The 18,667-nt window shown below is 40.4% G+C and overlaps 1 protein-coding gene across 1 annotated transcript; it reads left to right on the forward strand.

Annotated features, from left to right (window-relative positions):
- Positions 1–277: 277 nt before the first annotated feature.
- LOC149280834 (SURP and G-patch domain-containing protein 1-like) lies at positions 278–15,462 on the forward strand. The gene is made up of 14 exons (XM_089500021.1): positions 278–434; positions 2,466–2,634; positions 3,624–3,718; positions 4,697–4,915; positions 7,339–7,462; positions 7,591–7,694; positions 8,220–8,331; positions 8,958–9,289; positions 9,932–10,038; positions 11,488–11,665; positions 12,357–12,463; positions 12,935–13,080; positions 14,083–14,212; positions 15,436–15,462. The coding sequence occupies exons 1-14, from the start codon at positions 278–280 to the stop codon at positions 15,460–15,462; spliced, it is 2,007 nt and encodes a 668-aa protein (XP_089356147.1).
- The last annotated feature ends 3,205 nt before the right edge of the window (positions 15,463–18,667 follow it).

The raw sequence follows: 18,667 nt of genomic DNA on the forward strand, positions 1-18,667 counted from the left end.
TTTGCATACCTGGGAACTCTCCGGGTTTGACCCAGAGATTGTCAGGTGAGCGCTGCTCCATCGGTTCCCCGGGTCAAGACCCAAATCCTCCGGGTCGCGGGGTCTTGACACGCCCCGCTCCCCGCCCATTTTTTCCTTTAAATGGGGGTGTCCTGGCCGTGTCCCGCAAGGGAAGGCTCCAGGTAGCCGGAGCCGAGAAGTTCCCAGGTATGGGTTGCCATGACTACCAGCGGATGTCGCGGGACACATCTCCATTAAAGGGGGAAATGGGCGAGGAATGAGGCGTGTCAGGACCCCCGACTTGGAGGATTCTCGCATCGACCCGGAGAACCAGAGAAACGGTGCTTCTCCCGGATTCTCCGGACGAATCCTGGAGAGTTCCCGGGAATGCTTACCACTCAAACAGTTGGTCGCCAATCCCTGGGAAAGGGAGCGTAACTTAATTTCCGTTGCTTTTTTCACCAAGTTGTGCATGTTTTGTTTTTTTTTAGGATTGTTTTGGAAGTTACAGGGCACAACAGACCCTTTTCCAAACTTGAAATGTCGGAGAGTGTCTGCTCCTGGATAACTTTTTTCTATTTTTTTACCCTTTTATTATGTTTGATGACCAGGAGGGCCTGGATGAATGGCTATGTTATGTTCAGATGTATTCAGCCGCACACACATCATTACACATCTAACGAGACCCCCTTGTGCATGCATGGAATGTTTTTCCATTTATCTCAATCAATTCTGTAGAGAGGATGGGATGCTGCAGCATTTTTGAATACAATACATATGAAAATACCCAAAAAGTAAATTTTTTTTTATATGCATTGCTTGGTTAGGAGACTCCCAAAGACTTCCGATTTCGTCTTTAGGTTTTGTCTTTTTTTGGAGAATCTATCCCATTATAACTTTTTGGTGGCAGTAAACATTTTATACATATGTGTAGACAATTTATATCAACACAAAATGGTTTAATCTGCAACAAAGCTACCAAATCATTGTGATCCCTGTCTACAGATCTTGAGTATGTGCTACAGTGGGAGAGAGCATTTTATTCTTCCGCAATAAATGGAATGGAGTCGTTACACGATAAATCTATTCTGATCCTAAGTGCGTGCCAAGCGAGTTTACAGCCATTCTGAAGTATTTTAAGTATTAATTATGTTCACATGACATCATGAGAGTTACTTTACGTTGCCTTTTTATTATTTAGGTTTCCATGTAAACATCTTCTCTGCATTGTATTATCATGGACATGCTGTGGAAAATAATGTACGACAAAGTATTATGTTGAACGTGATTTACAAATTAGCTAACTTTACTGTGTTTTATTCAGTATGCAGCAAGTCCCATACATTGGTTATGGCTGATCAAACATCACCTGGAACTTGTAAGAGGGCTGTAAAATCTAATAATACATCCAACAACTCTATGTCAGAGGGAACACAGAGATTCATTTAAACAAAAACACACAAAAAAGAACTTATACCGAACACTGCCTAGCAAGACAAAGAATGCAGTTAGAGCATCCCATGGGGGAACTACATGACCCAGGATCCCCTGCGCCGGAACGCGCGTCTGTTTTGTTACTGTATGGGAGGAGCAAGGGAGAGAGCGATACCAAGATGGAGAGCAGGAAGGTTCCAGGTACTAGACGCTATGGGCTTTACAAGATGCTCTTTCTCTCTTAAATCAGCACTTTATCATAGTGGATATTCTTATGGGAGGAGGTGTGAGGGCAGGGGCAGACTGCAGGGATAGAATGTATTTATGCATGCATCCATATGTGGTTTATGCCCATGCATGTCTCTATAAACTGTGGTGTGTGTATAATCACATATATAAAATACTACAATGTACACACACACACACACACCCACCCACCCACACCCCCCACCCACACCCCCCCCTACCTACAATGAATGGCAATTCGGTTTCCGGGCTAGTTTAAATGCTGTAAGGGATGTTTTGATAATGTATAGTTGCCAAACCCTGCAATATGGCAAATGTTAATCAACCATAGGATGTACCGGTTGCCTCAGTTAAACATAATGTTATGTGCACAGGCACCTTGGCATTATTATTATTACTATTGATTTATAGCACATTTGTACAATGAGTAAACGGGGCATAACATGTAGTGATTACAGATACCGCTACTAGAGAATATTAGTATTTGTGTTCTTCAAAACAAACAAAAATAAAATAGAGAAGGACCAGACCAACAAGCTGCTGCCCTGTTGCTGCAGATGCACTCTTTGTGGCCACTGATTGGCAACAGACAGGTAGCATTCTCTGAGCCAGCGCTGGAGCGGCCTGGAGATCAGTATGATGTAGGGTGATCTGGGAATCGGTTTGGTCCAACACACTAAATAGCGAAGCAGGAAGGGGCCAAATGGACACGTTGGGATTCTGCAGAATCATCTAAACTCCTTTTTTTGGTGGAACCTCATGATTTTCTTATAATCCAATTTCAGGTATAGGAGGGCGGCGGTTTGCCCCTACCCCACCTAAGCCGGTAAAAAACAGTGCATATATACTTTACCAAGAGGAATTGATAGAGAAAAAGAAGAAGGAGATAGAGGCCAAAACACAGCAACAGACCAAGCAACCTCAACAGAGCGTCCCAACTCAAAGAGCTAATAAGTAAGTATGGTTCTTTTCTCCAACGTTGGCTTTCTTGTCTCTTTACTGGTATGTTTCTAAAGAGGAGGATAGCATCATGATTAACTTGTTGCAGTTTGTCTTAACTAAAGGATAGCTTCATTTTTTATTGCAGTATAGCAAAGGGGTCTATTCACAATCATATTGGGTTTGACCCTTTATAATGTCAGTGGGTTGAAATATGAACTCTCCTGCAAACTTCCAGGATTGTAAGACGACCCCAGTAGATTCGATTATTAGCTCACACATTGGGATCTAGCCAGTAACGGGAGAGTTTGTCGGATAGGTATGGTTTTAACTCTGGAGCACCAGCAAGGTTCTTCATACAGAATGGCCAGTCTGGCCCTGCATAGTCCATGTTATGCAGGTGAAGATACTTTGGAGAACTCTTACTAATCTAACTATACATTATACAGGGTCAACAAAACTTTTTCTACAATAGACGTTTATTTGGGATGAGCCTTCACAATGTATATCAGCTGAAACGGAATTCCTCTGTCTGAATAGGCCCCTTTGACTGGCTCTGCATGGACACCTAATGAGTCTAACCGACATATATGGCCTGAGAAATTAGGTCAAGGTTACAAACGTTAGGTACCATGTTTTTACAATTTTCAAAGTTCAGCAAGTCTTTGAACGTGCAGCCAATCATTCACTAACCGGCCTCTCATACATGCTTTTGATTGAAGTGCCCAACCTATAATAAATGATAGAAAAATCTGTGAGACATAAATTAGACCGAAGGAACATCATGTTCCGCTAAAGAGACAGATCAGTTCTTAACAGGATATCCTTGAGGCATTGAGTGCTTATCGCTGTCAGCTGTTCCCTGTTTATTGTTTAGTATGTTCAGAGTTCTCCATAAAAAGTTGGGAACTGGCATGTTTTCCAGAATCCAGAGTTCCAAGGCATGGATGCATTTTTTTCCTCCTATAATATTCTAAACTGATTTATTTGAATCAATTCTGCAGCCCTACAGCTCCTTCTGCCACATCAAACAAATTTGCCAACGATGGCAGTTTTTTGCAGCAGTTTCTCAAGTTACAGAAAGAAAAGGCAGGCACTGGTGAGTATTAGTCGATATAACTAGAACTATATACCTATGTGTGGTGAATGTTCCTTCCTGTATATTTTTTTTGCTACTGTTAGCTGACTAATAAACTGCTTATTCTTTATGTAGGGAAAACCATGTTTTTTTTCCAGGACACGGTAAGCTACTCATAGATAGCTAGTTTAACGCAAACAGTTGATCCCATCAGATAAATAATGAACATAGATTTCCTTTTAAATTCCCTTAATTATCAAATTACATTCTGAAAGGAAAACTCATTTTTATGAATAAAAACAATAGATGTGGTTGGACATACATGTAGATAGCACAACCTCCGCCCTTACCCACGGAGCCAAGATTCTTAGTAAGCCCACTTATAAGGGAAACTCACCAGGGTAGGCCCACCATAATGCAAACCTAGTTGAATATACTATTTTGTTTCTCATTGACCAACGTAGCCCACGTCCCAGGGCTGTCAAAACATAATGGTATGCCAACACGTGCAAAGCCTTAAAGCAGATTTGTTGTATTGACCACAAGCTGTGTTTTTTGCGGTTTTCTACACTAAATAACTGTGTAAAATTAAAATAGTAAATAAAGATTTATTAGGAACCCACTTTAGCTGTTTGCCACAGGACCAGTTACCCAAGGTTCTTGTCATCAGGAGCCGCATGATAACAGTGGAGGTTAAGTTGCTGATTGTTGTTTATTGGGTAAGGCAACCTTTGTAAGGATGGGGAAAAAGAGAGAGAACTTCAGGAGAGTGTATTGAGGAAACAAGCTGTAATACATTGAGATACGGGGGTCTCTGCTTCAGTCAGCATCACTTTTAAATTAAATCAATTACACTGATTGGCAAGGCAAAAGTACAAATGGTTTTAATAAATTTAGTTAATCTAAAATCTGTGACAGCGATAGTTTCCTTCAGTTGTCACAGTATAAACACATTTAAGATCTATTTTTTTCCCATAATAATCCCATTCTGTTCCACAGAAACTTCTTCATCTTCATCTGGCAACTCTGGGACATCCCAGAAGAAGCCCATCCTAATAGGAAAGCGACATGGACTTTCCGGAGAGAGCATGTTGAACCAAATGAAGACCTACTCCCACACTAAGCAAACTCCAAAAGTGAACCGTCTCAGTGTCTTTAAATCTCCCGAGGAAGACGAAGACGACGAGGAAGATTATGAGCAGTGGTTGGAAATTAAAAGTAAGTTGCAAAAGGTGAGAGGAGGGCATGTACGCTGTATGACTAAAACTATGTGGACACCTGACCATCACTGTTAGGTGAGCTTGGACCTTCCATTCCAAAACCATGGCATTAATATGGAGTTGTCCCCCTCCTCGTGGCTATAACAGTCTCCACTTTTCTGGGAGAGCTTTCCACAAGGCTTTTGAAGTGGTTATTTTTGGCATGGCATGCTGCTTTATAAATACCCAAGTGTTGTTTTTTTTTTAGCTCTTTTGCAATGGTTAGCTGAGATCTTTCCTAACTGAGGGTGGTAAGGGAAAGGAGAGAGAATTAATGTGAATGACTTTAAAGTATATTGGACATGGGGCAGGGAAGGGTTCTGGGTGGATATGATTATCCAAGCTAATTTATCTAAGCCATTGTAGTCCTGCAGCGAGGAGCCTCTGTTTCATTGAATTCTTCCTTTTTATGTAGATAGGGCGATGACCATATTGGGACTGATTGACCTTGACTTAGCTTGAGTTCTACCCTTGGGCTTGATAAATGGTGGTAGAATTTAGAAGCCAGGCACACATTTTCAAAAGACAGCCATTTTTTATAATATGAAAGATCTCAAGTCAGATAATTCAGAATAAAGTGCTGAACAATACACTGAAGAAGACTAAATGACTTAAGTCAAAATAACTAACTAGCAATTAAAGAAAAAAAGGTTAAAAATAACATTAACTCCATTAACTCGACTGTGATTGATTATAGGGTCTGTGGGAATTTGTGCTCATTCGGCCAAAAGAGCATTTGTGACACCAGACACTCATACATTATGTTCATTATGGTTAAGGTCAGGGCTCTGTACAGGCCACTCGAGTTCCTCTACACCAAACTTCATTAAACCACTTCTTTGTAGACCATGCTTTGTGCACAGGAGCGCAGTCACACAGAAACAGGAACGGGCCTTCCCCAAACTGATGCCACAAAGACAAATGCATACAACTTCACTGAAACTAAGAGGCCTAGCCCAAACCCCGAAAACAGCCCAAAACCATTATCCTTCTTCAACCAAAGTTTACAGTAGCCACTATGCATTCCAATAGGCAGAATTTTCTGGTATCCGTCAAACCCAGGTTCATCAGACTTCTAGATGAGCTTTTCAGTACGACCCATTCTACTCCCAATGTTTGTCAATGGAGATGGCTGACTATGTGCTTGTTAGCAGCAGGTGTGGCTGAAACACCTACGTTCAATACTTAGGAGAGCTGTCCACATACTTTTGGTCATATGGTGTAGGTCAGATACTGAAATAATACAACATGTAGGGTTATATTGTTTTTCGGTGACGGCTGTACTAAATAAATTCACAACTACTCAACAAAGATAGAATTCGGCGTTAGGTAGAGATCACAGTTACCGGGTTAATTTCGATTTACTGATGAATAGTGTTTTAAAAACGAAAACTAATGCGGTGCTAAATGTCCTTGTGATGTCAGGATTTCAGGACTAATTAGCAAAGTATACATCTTCACCCCATCTAGGCTTGGGGAGGAAATTTGTTTTTAACGTGGATGATGTAATAGTGTTGCTTTATTTTTACTTTTTTTTTTTTTGTAAATTCTTAACTTCCATGAAGTCATTTAATTTCATTTATAAGCCAGAGTATGCTTGTATGCACGTTAGTAAGAGCGAGCACGTTCAAAAGCACCCCATTGGCAAAGCAATTTCTTGAATTAGAGCTTTTTGTTTTACTTAAGTGCATACAATCTGTTCATACATTTTACACTTATGTCAGATGCACAAATAAGCAAAGGGTTAATGAACATAACATATACTATACTTTTTCTCATTCTATGCAATCCATGTGAGGACAAACTATCCAAATAGATATGTGTTGTGTTGATGTGTAATTTGTGATTTTAGCTTCTTTGATGATTTCCTCCTCTTACATGTCCATAGTTTTAGCTGAAGACACTCATGTCACATTACTGTGGTTAAATGTAAATTAATATATAGATGAGTAGTTCTTGTACTTGCGCACAACCCTCTCGGCAGCATAGTGCTACTGGTTACATGGTTACTCGTGAAATATATATTATTTATTATTATTGTTTTATATAGCGTCATCAAATTCTGTAGCACTGTACAATGGGTGGACAGGACAAAACAAGTAGCATGTAACATAACAAATTGACTTCCAGAGACAACAGGTCAATTTATGGCGTGCATCAATTTGTAAGACACATATGTTGGTAGAAAAATAAATATTTAGGCCGAAGTGTAAGTTTTGAAGGAAAGCTGGCCCCACGAGTTGACAATCTTAGCATGTGTTGCTGTCTGACTCCTGCTTCCTTCCCTTCCTCTCCTCTGCCTCGGCCCTGTTCCTAGCAGTTAAATGCCTGTTGACTGTTTGCTGTGTGAATTGAATCCCAGTACTGACAGACTGCTTAAAGTTTTACCCCCAGAGGACTCTGAAACCCGCAAGGTTGTTGAGAAGTTAGCTCGCTTTGTAGCCGAAGGGGGCAGGGAACTGGAAAAAATGGCGCTCGAAGACCATAAGGACAACCCAGCATTTGGGTAAGCCATCTGCTTTGCTTATTGTGTGTTTACACTGAACTTGTCCACAAAAAATCTTGACATGGTTGAATGAAGTGCTGACATATTGTCAGTAAATATTATCTACATTTTTTTTTTTTTTTTTTTAGATTTCTACATGATCACAACAGCCGGGAGTTCCTTTATTACAGAAAGAAACTGGCAGAGTTTATAAAGGAACGCCAGGATCCTGAAAAAATGGCCGCCAACAAACGTGAGCATGAAACCAGTACAAACATGAGATGTTGAACCTTTGCTTTCGTAGTCGTATTCAGTCGTTCGTGCTTTAGGCAGGACAGCTGGCATCCAGTGTCTACAATCAGTAAATTAAGTGAATGTTCAAAGGCATTAAAACTGGGACTACGGGTGGCTTACACAATGTCGCTTTCAATTGTTCTTCTGAGCATATACCCATCTTTATACCAGGGGCATCCAAGTACATCTCCATCCTCCTTAGCCAGCCCCTTAGCATTATGGGAGATGTAGTCCTGCAGCAGCTGGAGGGCCGCAGGTTGGATGCCCCTGCTTTATACGATTGCTGGCAAACAGTTCACATGTACTGTCTGATCTTTCCTGCTTTAAACTAAAGTATGCAGTTTTTGTGATCATAGAACTAGATTATTACTAGATTATCCACTTTAGACCTGGGCTAAATTCTTGTTATTTGCTGGTGTCTTTAATATTGTGATAGCATCAGTAATTGTAAGCACTTATTAAGCCTCCAAACGTTTGTCTCCAGATGATGAAGATGTTAAGATGTTTGCTGAGAGGCTGGCAAAATCCGTGGCAGAAGGTGGTCCAGAGGTAGAAGCAATAATCATACAAAACAACAGAGAAAACCCAGCTTTCAGGTACCTGTGTGTTATCTTATACTAAAGTTCCATTTCAAAAGCAACCTATAATACAAAAGCCACCATAAACCATTCCCTTTGCTTTAAATACTTATACTATTGTGCCTTCACTGACATCACCAGGGCATCCCCGGATCTGGAAAGATCTCTGTTGGATTTTTGGACAATTTAATCCACTCTGCAGGATTTAACACTTTTGTAACTTAATCCAACAATGGGAACATTATTCTTGGTCCTGTTGAATACAATAGTGCCTTAACATTCTATTACGTTATACTCTAATTGTATAAAATATTGTTTCATTCATTATTTTTGGCATGTAGATGTCGGTTGAGACATAAGCACGCGCTAGTAGATTGTTGCCTCAGAAACTGAAAATGTTTTAAGTGATTAAAACAAGAAAAGAATAACCTGAAAGAGCTGCCAAGGTTTATTTGCTTAACATACTATAGTGTATTTAAAGTTTTGTGTAAGTAGAACAACACCTTTAACTAAACATAACAATAATCGGATCACAGAAAATTAAGCCACTGTGAAACAAGCCATTCCAATTTTAATCAGATTTAAATAAAACATTAGTTACCCTTTTTTATACATTTATTCATATATATTTTTGTTCTATTCAGGTTTTTATATGAACCAAACAGCAAAGGTCATAGGCATTATAAAATTAAGCTGGAAGAGTATAAACGGGCCTTGAAAAACGCAGCCAATCCTTCATCGGTGCCTGAGCTCAAACACAGGATCAGGTCGGAGCCAAGTATTGCTACAGCTCCACCGGCCTCCTCCTCCTTCGTCACCCCCTCTCCAACACCTACCATTTCCTCACCACCTCCAGCCACGGAGCAGACGGCAATTAAAAGAAAGAGGAAGAGCCGTTGGGGTCCAGAAGAGGAGAAGGTGGAGCTGCCTCTTGCAGCTGCGGTCAGTGAGCCTCCAGACACCAGCTTACTAACAGGTAGGGACTGTTAGTTACATACAAACCAGCACTTGATGAGTGCCTAATGACAGCCCGGACTCCCCCCCCCTGTCATCTCTGGCTTCCTGCTGCCAAATCACGTAAACTGGCGTTCTGGTATTCTGTTATAACATGAGTGCCAGATGGTTCAATTGGTCATACCCTTCCAGTAGGTGTCCATGCTGAGGAGACTCTGCTAGGGTCTTGAATTGCAGGCACACATTGCGATCACTAATGCAAGACTATGGAGCCATGCTTGCTGATCACAGTGTGATCAGTGCAGGAGAGACAAGAGCGAGAAACAAAAATTCTCCCTCTTCCAAGAAATGGGGAAAAAAGTAAAAATAAGACTCCTATATAGGAAACTCTAACCTATATATATATATATATATATAAACCCCTTCACGATCCCTAAAATATATCTAATATGTAAGGGATGGATGTTGCCCTCTAGAACATGAAATATCTATGTGAGGGATGTTGTTGAACATAAATCGGGTAATTATTCAGCAGTGCTGCCTACTGCATAGAAGAAGTTCTAAGTAGTATATGTTTTTTTACATACTAGAATTCATCATTATTTTTTTTTTTTGTGTCTAGTTTGACCTATTTAACAATCTCTCTTCGTTTTCTGTTTTTTAGCTCAGGATCTGAAAGGTTTGGGGTATGAGAAAGGAAAGCCAGTGGGATTGGTGGGTGTCACTGAGCTTTCGGAAGCCCAGAAAAAACAGCTAAAGGAACAACAGGAGGTAGGTGGAAATAATTAATTGTATTATTATTTTATATTTATTTATTTCGTGACAGACCCGTCGGGGACCGTAAATGACATTTTTAAGAATCATCAGCGCGGCCTTCTAGGACAAACTGTGTGATTTATTTGCAAGTGCACAAATCAAATACCCCAAAACAATATCTCAAAACAAGAGCCTAGCTCCCAATTGGAGCCCTCTCTGCCTATACTTTGCCAGGCTGACCAGTGTAACCACTCACTTCGCTTCCCTGCCCGGCCTATCTATGCCAGGCGCTGGGAACCTGCCCGGACAGTAGACAGGACAATGGCTCTTTTAACATTTTATAGTGTTGCTGTTTAGCTATAATTTTCTTCTTTCTCATTTTGTGCACACACATATTATATATATTTTTTTTCAGGACAAACAGGGCCTTCTTTAGATACCATTATTTTTATCGTATCATCTAATTTACTATAAAAAAAAATAATGATGATTTCTTCTTAAAAAAGGACCTTTTCTCACTTTTATTTGAAAAATCTTTTACTCATCTGCAAGAACTAATGAAGGAACCTGCTCAATAGATTCTACTATTTGTTTAGAAATAAGTTTTCGGTTTTTTGCTTTTTTCTGCAAGTTATTGGGCAACAATTACAAGTAGTTTTGCTGTTTCAAAACCGTTTTTTCATGAAAAATCTGGTCATTCTGTCTCATGTGCTACTTCGGGTATATTTGAAGCCGGCCAATGCAATACCCCCATCAAACCATGTATTTTTTTAAACTAGACAGAAATGTTTTTTGTATTTTTTTTTTCTTCACACTCGTACATCAGGTATGAATTTACCGCTCCTGGTATATGTCACTGTCACAGTAACATCTCCTGAGTGAAGCGATACCCCACATGCATGGGTTTGTTGGGTTATTTGGGAGGTGAAAGACCACCTTTGTGAGGTGTGCATTTTTTGGCATTTGGACATCTGGCCAGTCTGTGCCCACGTCCCATATTTGGGACATCTTTGAAGCCGGCCAATTCAATTTACCCCATCAAATCATACATTTTTTTTAAACTAGGCACCCCCAAAAAATGTCAATATTTTAACTCTTTCTATGCGACAAGTTTTGTTAAGATATAGCGCTAATTGTAGGACTTGCTCATAAAATAAAAACATTTTTTTGTCCATTATATATATATATATTTTATTTATTTTTTGACTTTTTTGTGATAGTGGCAGAGTCCACAATTTTGTCCACAAAGCACATTGTATACAGAGACTTTTCTATGAGACTTACCCTCTATAGATACTATAAGGTTGGCAAAGGTGAGTCAATGTACTTGATGTATAGTCCCCTTAATAATGCCGATTTGGCTTGCACCATTGTGCACACTATAAGGAGACTGACTCTTGTGAACTTTGTTAACCACGTATTCTCAACATAATGGTTTACCTGCCCCTTATTCTCCCCAATCAGATGCAGCAGATGTATGACATGATCATGAAACACAAACGGGCCATGCAAGACATGCAGCTCATGTGGGAGAAAGCACTGAAACAGCACCAGCATGATTATGACAGCGACGAAGAGGTGGACAATGATCTGGGAACTTGGGAACATCAACTGAGACGCATGGAAATGGATAAGACCAGGGGTAAGTGAATCCCCATCCTTAGGACTTATTATTGTAACTAGAAAAAAAGTGGTTGCAGCTACCCTGACACAGCGACCATTAGCATATAATACTACATCACTGCTATCTTTGCCAAAAAATGGATGATCAAGCTATCTGCTGACAGCCTGCTGAGCTCTCCTTCAGTAGGAGCCAATGTCGCTGACTCCATGCTGAAAGAAACTGACTCTATTTGCACTATTAAACTTAAACAGCAATTCTGAAAAAAAAGTTTTTGCTCACTTTGGTATGTTTGTTAAAAATGGGAGAGGGCTGGCAACAGAATGGAGGTGCAAGTCCAGGTAAGTTGTTCAATAATAAAGGGCAACAGGCTCGGCATGCACTATCCAGTCCTATCCAAACATATTGACAAAAGTGAAACCATCAAAAGACAGGAAATGCAATATATTTTTTTTAAAGTCTCACGTAGTAGCCCCAGGAGTTAAATGTGGGTCCTGGGGCTACTACTGGAGACTAAAAAAAAAAAAAAAAAAAATTATTGCATTTCCTATCTTTTGATGGTTTCACCTTTGTCAATCTGTTTGGATAGGACTGGATGGCTTTGGTGCACTGGTTGAATAATAGTAAAAATTGTGTTGAAGTGTGAATATACATTAAGTTGAGGTTATGAAACCTGCTTAATTTTTAATTGTGCTTAATCTTACTTTGACAGAATGGGCAGAGCAGCTCACTGAGATGGGTCGTGGCAAGCATTTCATTGGAGACTTCCTTCCACCAGACGAGCTTGAAAAGTTCATGGAAACGTTCAAAGCTCTCAAGGTAGAGTGGGATAAATGTTAAGACCTAGCGGAGTTTCCCAAGAACAGATTTGCCCTCAGTGATGTTATGGATTATTGTGATCAAGAAGAATGAGCCAAAAACAACAGGGTTTTGGGACATGTTTACCAGGGGCATCTAAACCCTCCCCATGATGCAGTATTTCAGTATCTCCACAGATCTTTGCTCCTATAGAGCGAGAGAAACTCTGCTTTAGAAACACCATCCTACCAGAGTTTTATATTTCCCAATTTAGCTTGTAATTGCATAATCCACTTTTGTGACTTCTTGTTATCAAGTATATACATTGAAAATATATCACCTTGTTTTCTTGCTTAGTAACATTGTTTAAAGTTAGTTCTGCATTTTGGATTATTGTCTTTTATTGCATGTCGTGTGTGTGTGTGTGTGTATGTATATATATATATATATATTATATACACCTTAAACATCTGCAAATGTATCTACCCACAGGAGGGCCGTGAGCCAGATTATTCCGAGTACAAGGAGTTTAAGATAACTGTTGAGAATATTGGATACCAGATGCTCATGAAGATGGGTTGGAAGGAAGGAGACGGTTTGGGGTCTGATGGCCAAGGAATCAAGAACCCTGTTAACAAGTAAAACTAGTTTTCTTATAGTGATTATTTGATTCACATGTCTGGTTTAAGCCGATATTTCACAAAGCCAGAAGAGGGCAGTATAAAGTAACAAAGCACTATTAACATTCAGATGGGACGATGGTGGTTGACACAATGCTATTCTTGTGTGTCACCTCGTGTGAAATTGGCTGCTGCAGCCTAGCCTTGTATGTGCTATAAACAGGTTCCTTTCTATAACGGGCACCACCTAGTTGGAAACCCTTCTGTACTATTAAATTGTGCAGTCATTATAAGGAAGGTTATTAATTGTTTCCAATCCTACCCCATTCCTTCTTTCAGTAAATTCCATAGTCCCTGTGCGTCTATCAATAAAATGGAGAAGCAAGACAGCTTCAAGACAGCAAGCAATTTTAATGTAAATACATTTGGTTTGGATCTAGGAGACAGCTTTTTCTTCCCCAATCATGCCACACATACTGACTTTGACACTACAGTATACATACACTGACTCTAGTACTGTACATATACACACATACACACTGACTCTGATATTACAGTATACACTCACATACAGTACTCCTCCATCCTCCCCTTCTCACCTTGTGGAGACCTGCCACCTCACCCAAGACCTTATGCTTTCCGGCGGCGGCTCTGTAAAAGGATTGCCGTAAGGGCTCAGCAGTGTCACATTATGTGGGCCCCACTGGGCACTTCATGGCACCCATTTCACCGGGCCCCCACAGGAAAGCATAAGGTGCGGAATTCATGGTGGCAGCCCCGGCTGGATTTTACCCCATTGTCCTGCAAAACACTGGGCGACAGGACGTGGTTTATAGTCATCGTGGTGACCTGGCTTCCGGGGTTTGTGGAGCCTTGCTATACACACCTTGGAAGTAATATATTTATTTGCGTTAATATTACTTTTTTGGGATGTTTGCTGTTATCTGTGTACGATTCAAAGAACAGCTGAAACTTCCATCAGATCTAAGTATGATCTTCCTTACAATTTCCTGTTATAAGGGGCTCAACATCTGTGGATGGTGCAGGATTTGGCATTGACCGCCCAGCAGAACTGACAAAAAGAGATGATGAGTATGAGGCGTTCCGGAAAAGAATGATGTTGGCATACCGATTCCGACCTAATCCACTGGTATTTACAAGCTATGATTGTATTTGTTGCTTTCTTACAGCATTTATTTTGAAAATCACTTTTTTTTCACCGCGTACGTCAGGTGGACTCCAACCTCAGCTCTGTGTGTACATCAGATGTCAGGCGCACACCTATTCTAGCCTTCATCTTTCGGAAATATCTTAGAGGCATTCAGAGTGCTATGTAATACCCATTAGAGGGATGAAGTCAAAAATCACATTTAGGCAAGGTTTCCACTTGGTTGTTTTTTTTGCTAAAAACGCCCATAAAAACGCCAATTCAGCCAGACGGTGTTTTTTAATGAAAAAACGTTGCAGCCAGATGTTAGCTGTTCTTCAATAGGAAATCGCAGAATGCCATATCCACTTGGCGTTTTTTTGTTTGGCGTTTTTTTGTTTGGCGTTTTTTCAGTCCTCTTTGGCGTTTTTCTGCTTTTCTGGGCTCTGTGGCAGTTTTTCAAAATCGCAGCATGTTGACACTCTGGCGTTTTTTGCAAGGAAATCTTGGCGTTTTTCTCCAATAGAAGTCTATGGGAGAGAAAAAACGCCATGAAAAAGCCATGTGGGTTTTTTGCCTTGGCGTTTTTTATGGCGTTTTTTTCCACAGTTACAATGCAGAGGATGGACCCAGTATCTGTGTGTCCTACGAGAAATAGGCTGGAAACAAACAGTTTCACACAAAACAAAGTTCATATTGAATTTTACACCATTTGGAACAAACATGCCATTACAAACAAACATACGCGACACATCAACTGGATCCTGCGTGCCAAAAGCAACAGCAAACAATTTGCACCATCATTTGGGGCCAATCTTCCTAGAGGAGCAGACATTCGGAATAAAGCAGGCCTTACAAACCACAGAAAAGAGACAAAAGGGTCCGCCGGGGCGTTTAAGTAGAACTCTACCAAGAAAATGACATCAGGAGGGGGCAGATACTTGCCATTTATCCTAATCCCTTTTAGCTGGGTGACAATTCCAACGTGTAAAGGCTGGAAAAACTGCCTAAGGTGAAAAAAGCTATTTCCACAGAAAGGCTAAAACTCCAGAAAAAACGCAGGAGAATACGGTGGCAGTTTTCCTGGCGTTTTTCATCAAGAAAAAAAACGCAGGACAAAAACCCAAGTGGAAACCTAGCCTTACTGTTACTGTTTATAATAGTTCTTCTATGAATTACGTTTATTGGTGTAACTTTCCAGGTCTTTTTTTTTTTTTTGCTTGCAGAATAACCCACGACGTCCGTATTATTGAAGAGTTGATCTTACTGGTTTCATAAACTGTGATCTCTGAAGACTTGTCTGTAATGTGCTATTCCCAGGCAGCAAGCACCATTTATTTTTCAATGTATGCAAGGAAATTAGTTTGTCCCCAAGAAGGAACCTTACCATAGTGCTCCCTCTCACTGTTTACTCTTGCAGAGGAAATAGTTGGTTTAATAAATATATTTTTAACTCAACCCTACAATTTGTCTCATAGTTTCGGGGGGTCTCGCTGTTAAGGACAGCATATAGTAATGAAATGTGAAAACACATAAAGGTCACTAAAAAGAAAATGCACATTTTTTTTGTACCCGCAATATCTACTATAATTTATTGGTAAATAAATGACTGTGAACGTGTTATTAAATTATTTTAACATCTGCTGCCTATACCCTGTGCTATCAAGTCTGCATAAAAGTCTTTACACTTGCCACAAAATAAAATTAAACACATCAAAAAAAATATAGATTAAAGTGCATATGATGACTGGGAGTGTCACTTTAAGCAATCAGCAAGAGACTACATCTAAGACAGTCTCAATGCACTCTTTCTAATGGACTCTTATAGCAACAATGATGGTGATTGCCTGGTTGTAGATATCAATCCACAGTGTTAGAAGGCCTTCATAACCGAGAAGACCACAGAGTCATTGAAAAAAATGTCTCAGAAAAGATAATCATCCAGGCTTATGACATCCTAAAGTTATCAATGATGGGGGAATATGCCAGGGTGACTTGGCCCTATACAGTTGTTCTCACTGCACCCCCTTTATTGCAGACCTTCTTCAACCACAGGGCCTACCTCCACCTTTCCAGAACAGTATTAATGCTGGACTTGGTATACTTTAGCAATGCTATGATCACCACCATGAAATCATAAACCCTTTCCTTTATCCCTTTTTTGTCTAGTGTAGAATCTGTTATAGGGAGAAGTACTTGGTCATCTGGTCAACAACCCGAGGCAGTCATAAGCCTATGGTGCGATTGAGGCCCTAGGAAAGTCCATCCTAGGTGTGTTACTTGTGGGGTACACCAAGACACATACTCAATTACATTGATGAGAGCGCTATGGATCCTGCACTATTTTTCTACCAGATCTTGCCTTATGATATTCAGAATCCCATTCAGAGATAAGGGGCTAGATTTTTTTTGCTTTTGTTTCACATTTTTATAATTTGATTGAATGATGTTTACAGAAGGAATACTTCTGTTGAATGAACACACTCCTTTTGGTTTTATGGAGTGGTTGCTGGAGTTCTGGGTTAACCTCCCCTTTAAGACAACTTTTGTTCTGATAGCGGGTCCAATTCTCCTGTCTGGTATTGGGGCTAGGGAGGAGAGGCAGCAGTGGTCCTAACATAATTGGGGTTTGGAACAGGACTCTGCCATGTTTTCACGGTTATTGGAGCAGGCTCCATGACTAGTGTTACAACTATAGGGTATTAGTACACAAAAAAAACAGACACATGAAGGTGTGGACAATTAACTGTAATATTTGCATTTTTGCTGTATCATGAATAATATGCACCAATCAACCATAACATTATGACCATTGACAGGTGTATTGAATAACACTGATAATCTTGTTATCATGGCACCTGTCAGTGGGTGGGATATATTAGGCAGCGAGTGAACATTTCATCCTCAAAGTTGATAGAAGCAGAAAAAATAGGCAAGTGTATCTGAGCGACTTTGATAAGGGCCAAATTGCGATGGCTAGACGACTGGGTCCTAGCATCTCCAAAACTGCAGCTCTTGTGGGGTGTTCCCGGTCTCCAGTGGTCAGTACCCATCAAAAGCGGTCCAAGGAAGAAAAAGCATTGAACCGGAGACAGGCTCATGGACGGCCGATGCTCATTTATGCACATGGGGGGTGAAGACTGGCTTGTGTGATCAAAAGATGAGCTACTGTGGCTCAAATTGCTGAAACAGTTAATGCTGGTTCTGATAGAAAGGTGTCAGAACACACAGTGCATTGCAGTTTGTTGTGTATGGGGACCAGTCAGGGTGCCCATGTTAACCCCTGTCCATTGCTGAAAGCAACTACAATGGGCATGTGAGCGTACTGGAACATGGAGCAATGGAAGAAGGTGGTCTGCTCTGATGAATCATGTTTTCATTTACAACACATGGATGGCCGGGTGTGTGTGCATCGCTTACCTGGAGAACACATGGCACCAGGATGTATCCGTCGAGCCCCCACCTTGCAACTTACAGGTCTTAAAGGATCTGCTGCTAACGGTTTCGTGCCAGATATCACCGCACACCTTCAGAGGTCTAGTGGAGTCCATGCCTCGGCGGGTCAGGGCTGCTTTGGCAGCAAAAGGAGGACCTACACAGTATTAGGTAGCTCGTCATAATATTATGGCTGATTGGTGTATCATCTTGGTTTCCTTTTTGTAATCTGTATTGGTCATTATCTGATCACTGCAGTATTTGGGATAATGGAGACAAAGATTGTAATATTGTGATGGATAGTTTGTGACCTGATTTCTTATAAAATTATAGTTTCAAAAGTGTCTTCTGTTGAAAACCTTGACAACATTCCTATTACAATAGAAACCCATGGAATGGCCCAGTCAGCAGGAACAATTAATTGGTTGCTATGGTGATAAGACAACTTTTCAATCTTTGCCCTACAATCCATTTTCATCCATGACCTAAACCGTAATGGTGTTTGTACCTCAGATAAGTTTGTGTAGGAGGCTGGGCTATACTAGTTTTAAAATCCCCTTCACTCATTCATTTGTGATTCATGAAAACTTTGACCTGAAGATTGTGCAGATAGTGATGTCATAGAAACTGCTGATATTTCAAAGCAGCACAATTATTTGCTGTTTCGTGAAAGAAAATAAATTGTTACTAAAAACAGGTAATTGCTTCCATGTCTGCTTTCGGAATTCTGTGAATGTCTGGTAAGAAGGTGTTAATAAAAGCATGGATCAAGTGAGCTATCAAAGAAGCACCCGGTAGCTCTTATTGCTAGGAATAACATCTCTCATAGCTGATCTAGGTCAGAGCAGAGTCCTGTGTGTGTCTGCCACATATTGTGATAAGGTAGGGGGCAGAGTCCAAATACAACTCATCAAAAACAGCACCTAAGCCACCCCATTCAGCAGCCCATTATCTATTTCTTTTAAGAACGCCGGAAGGCTGGATTTCTGAATTCTGATGCACCTAGGCCATTTTTTCCAGGAG

This window comes from Sceloporus occidentalis, unplaced genomic scaffold, assembly GCF_023333645.1.
Source record: "Sceloporus occidentalis isolate IW3139 unplaced genomic scaffold, rSceOcc1.0.p SCAF_145, whole genome shotgun sequence".
Lineage (NCBI taxonomy): Eukaryota > Metazoa > Chordata > Lepidosauria > Squamata > Phrynosomatidae > Sceloporus > Sceloporus occidentalis.

Bases quoted from the DNA above. Each gene is read 5' to 3' on its own strand.
- LOC149280834 (XM_089500021.1), top strand. From the start codon at position 278: ATGAGGCGTGTCAGGACCCCCGACTTGGAGGATTCTCGCATCGACCCG. The intron at 7,463-7,590 runs GTAAGCCATCTG...TTTTTTTTTTAG, and splicing joins AAGGACAACCCAGCATTTGG to ATTTCTACATGATCACAACA. The intron at 10,039-11,487 runs GTAGGTGGAAAT...CTCCCCAATCAG, and splicing joins AGCTAAAGGAACAACAGGAG to ATGCAGCAGATGTATGACAT.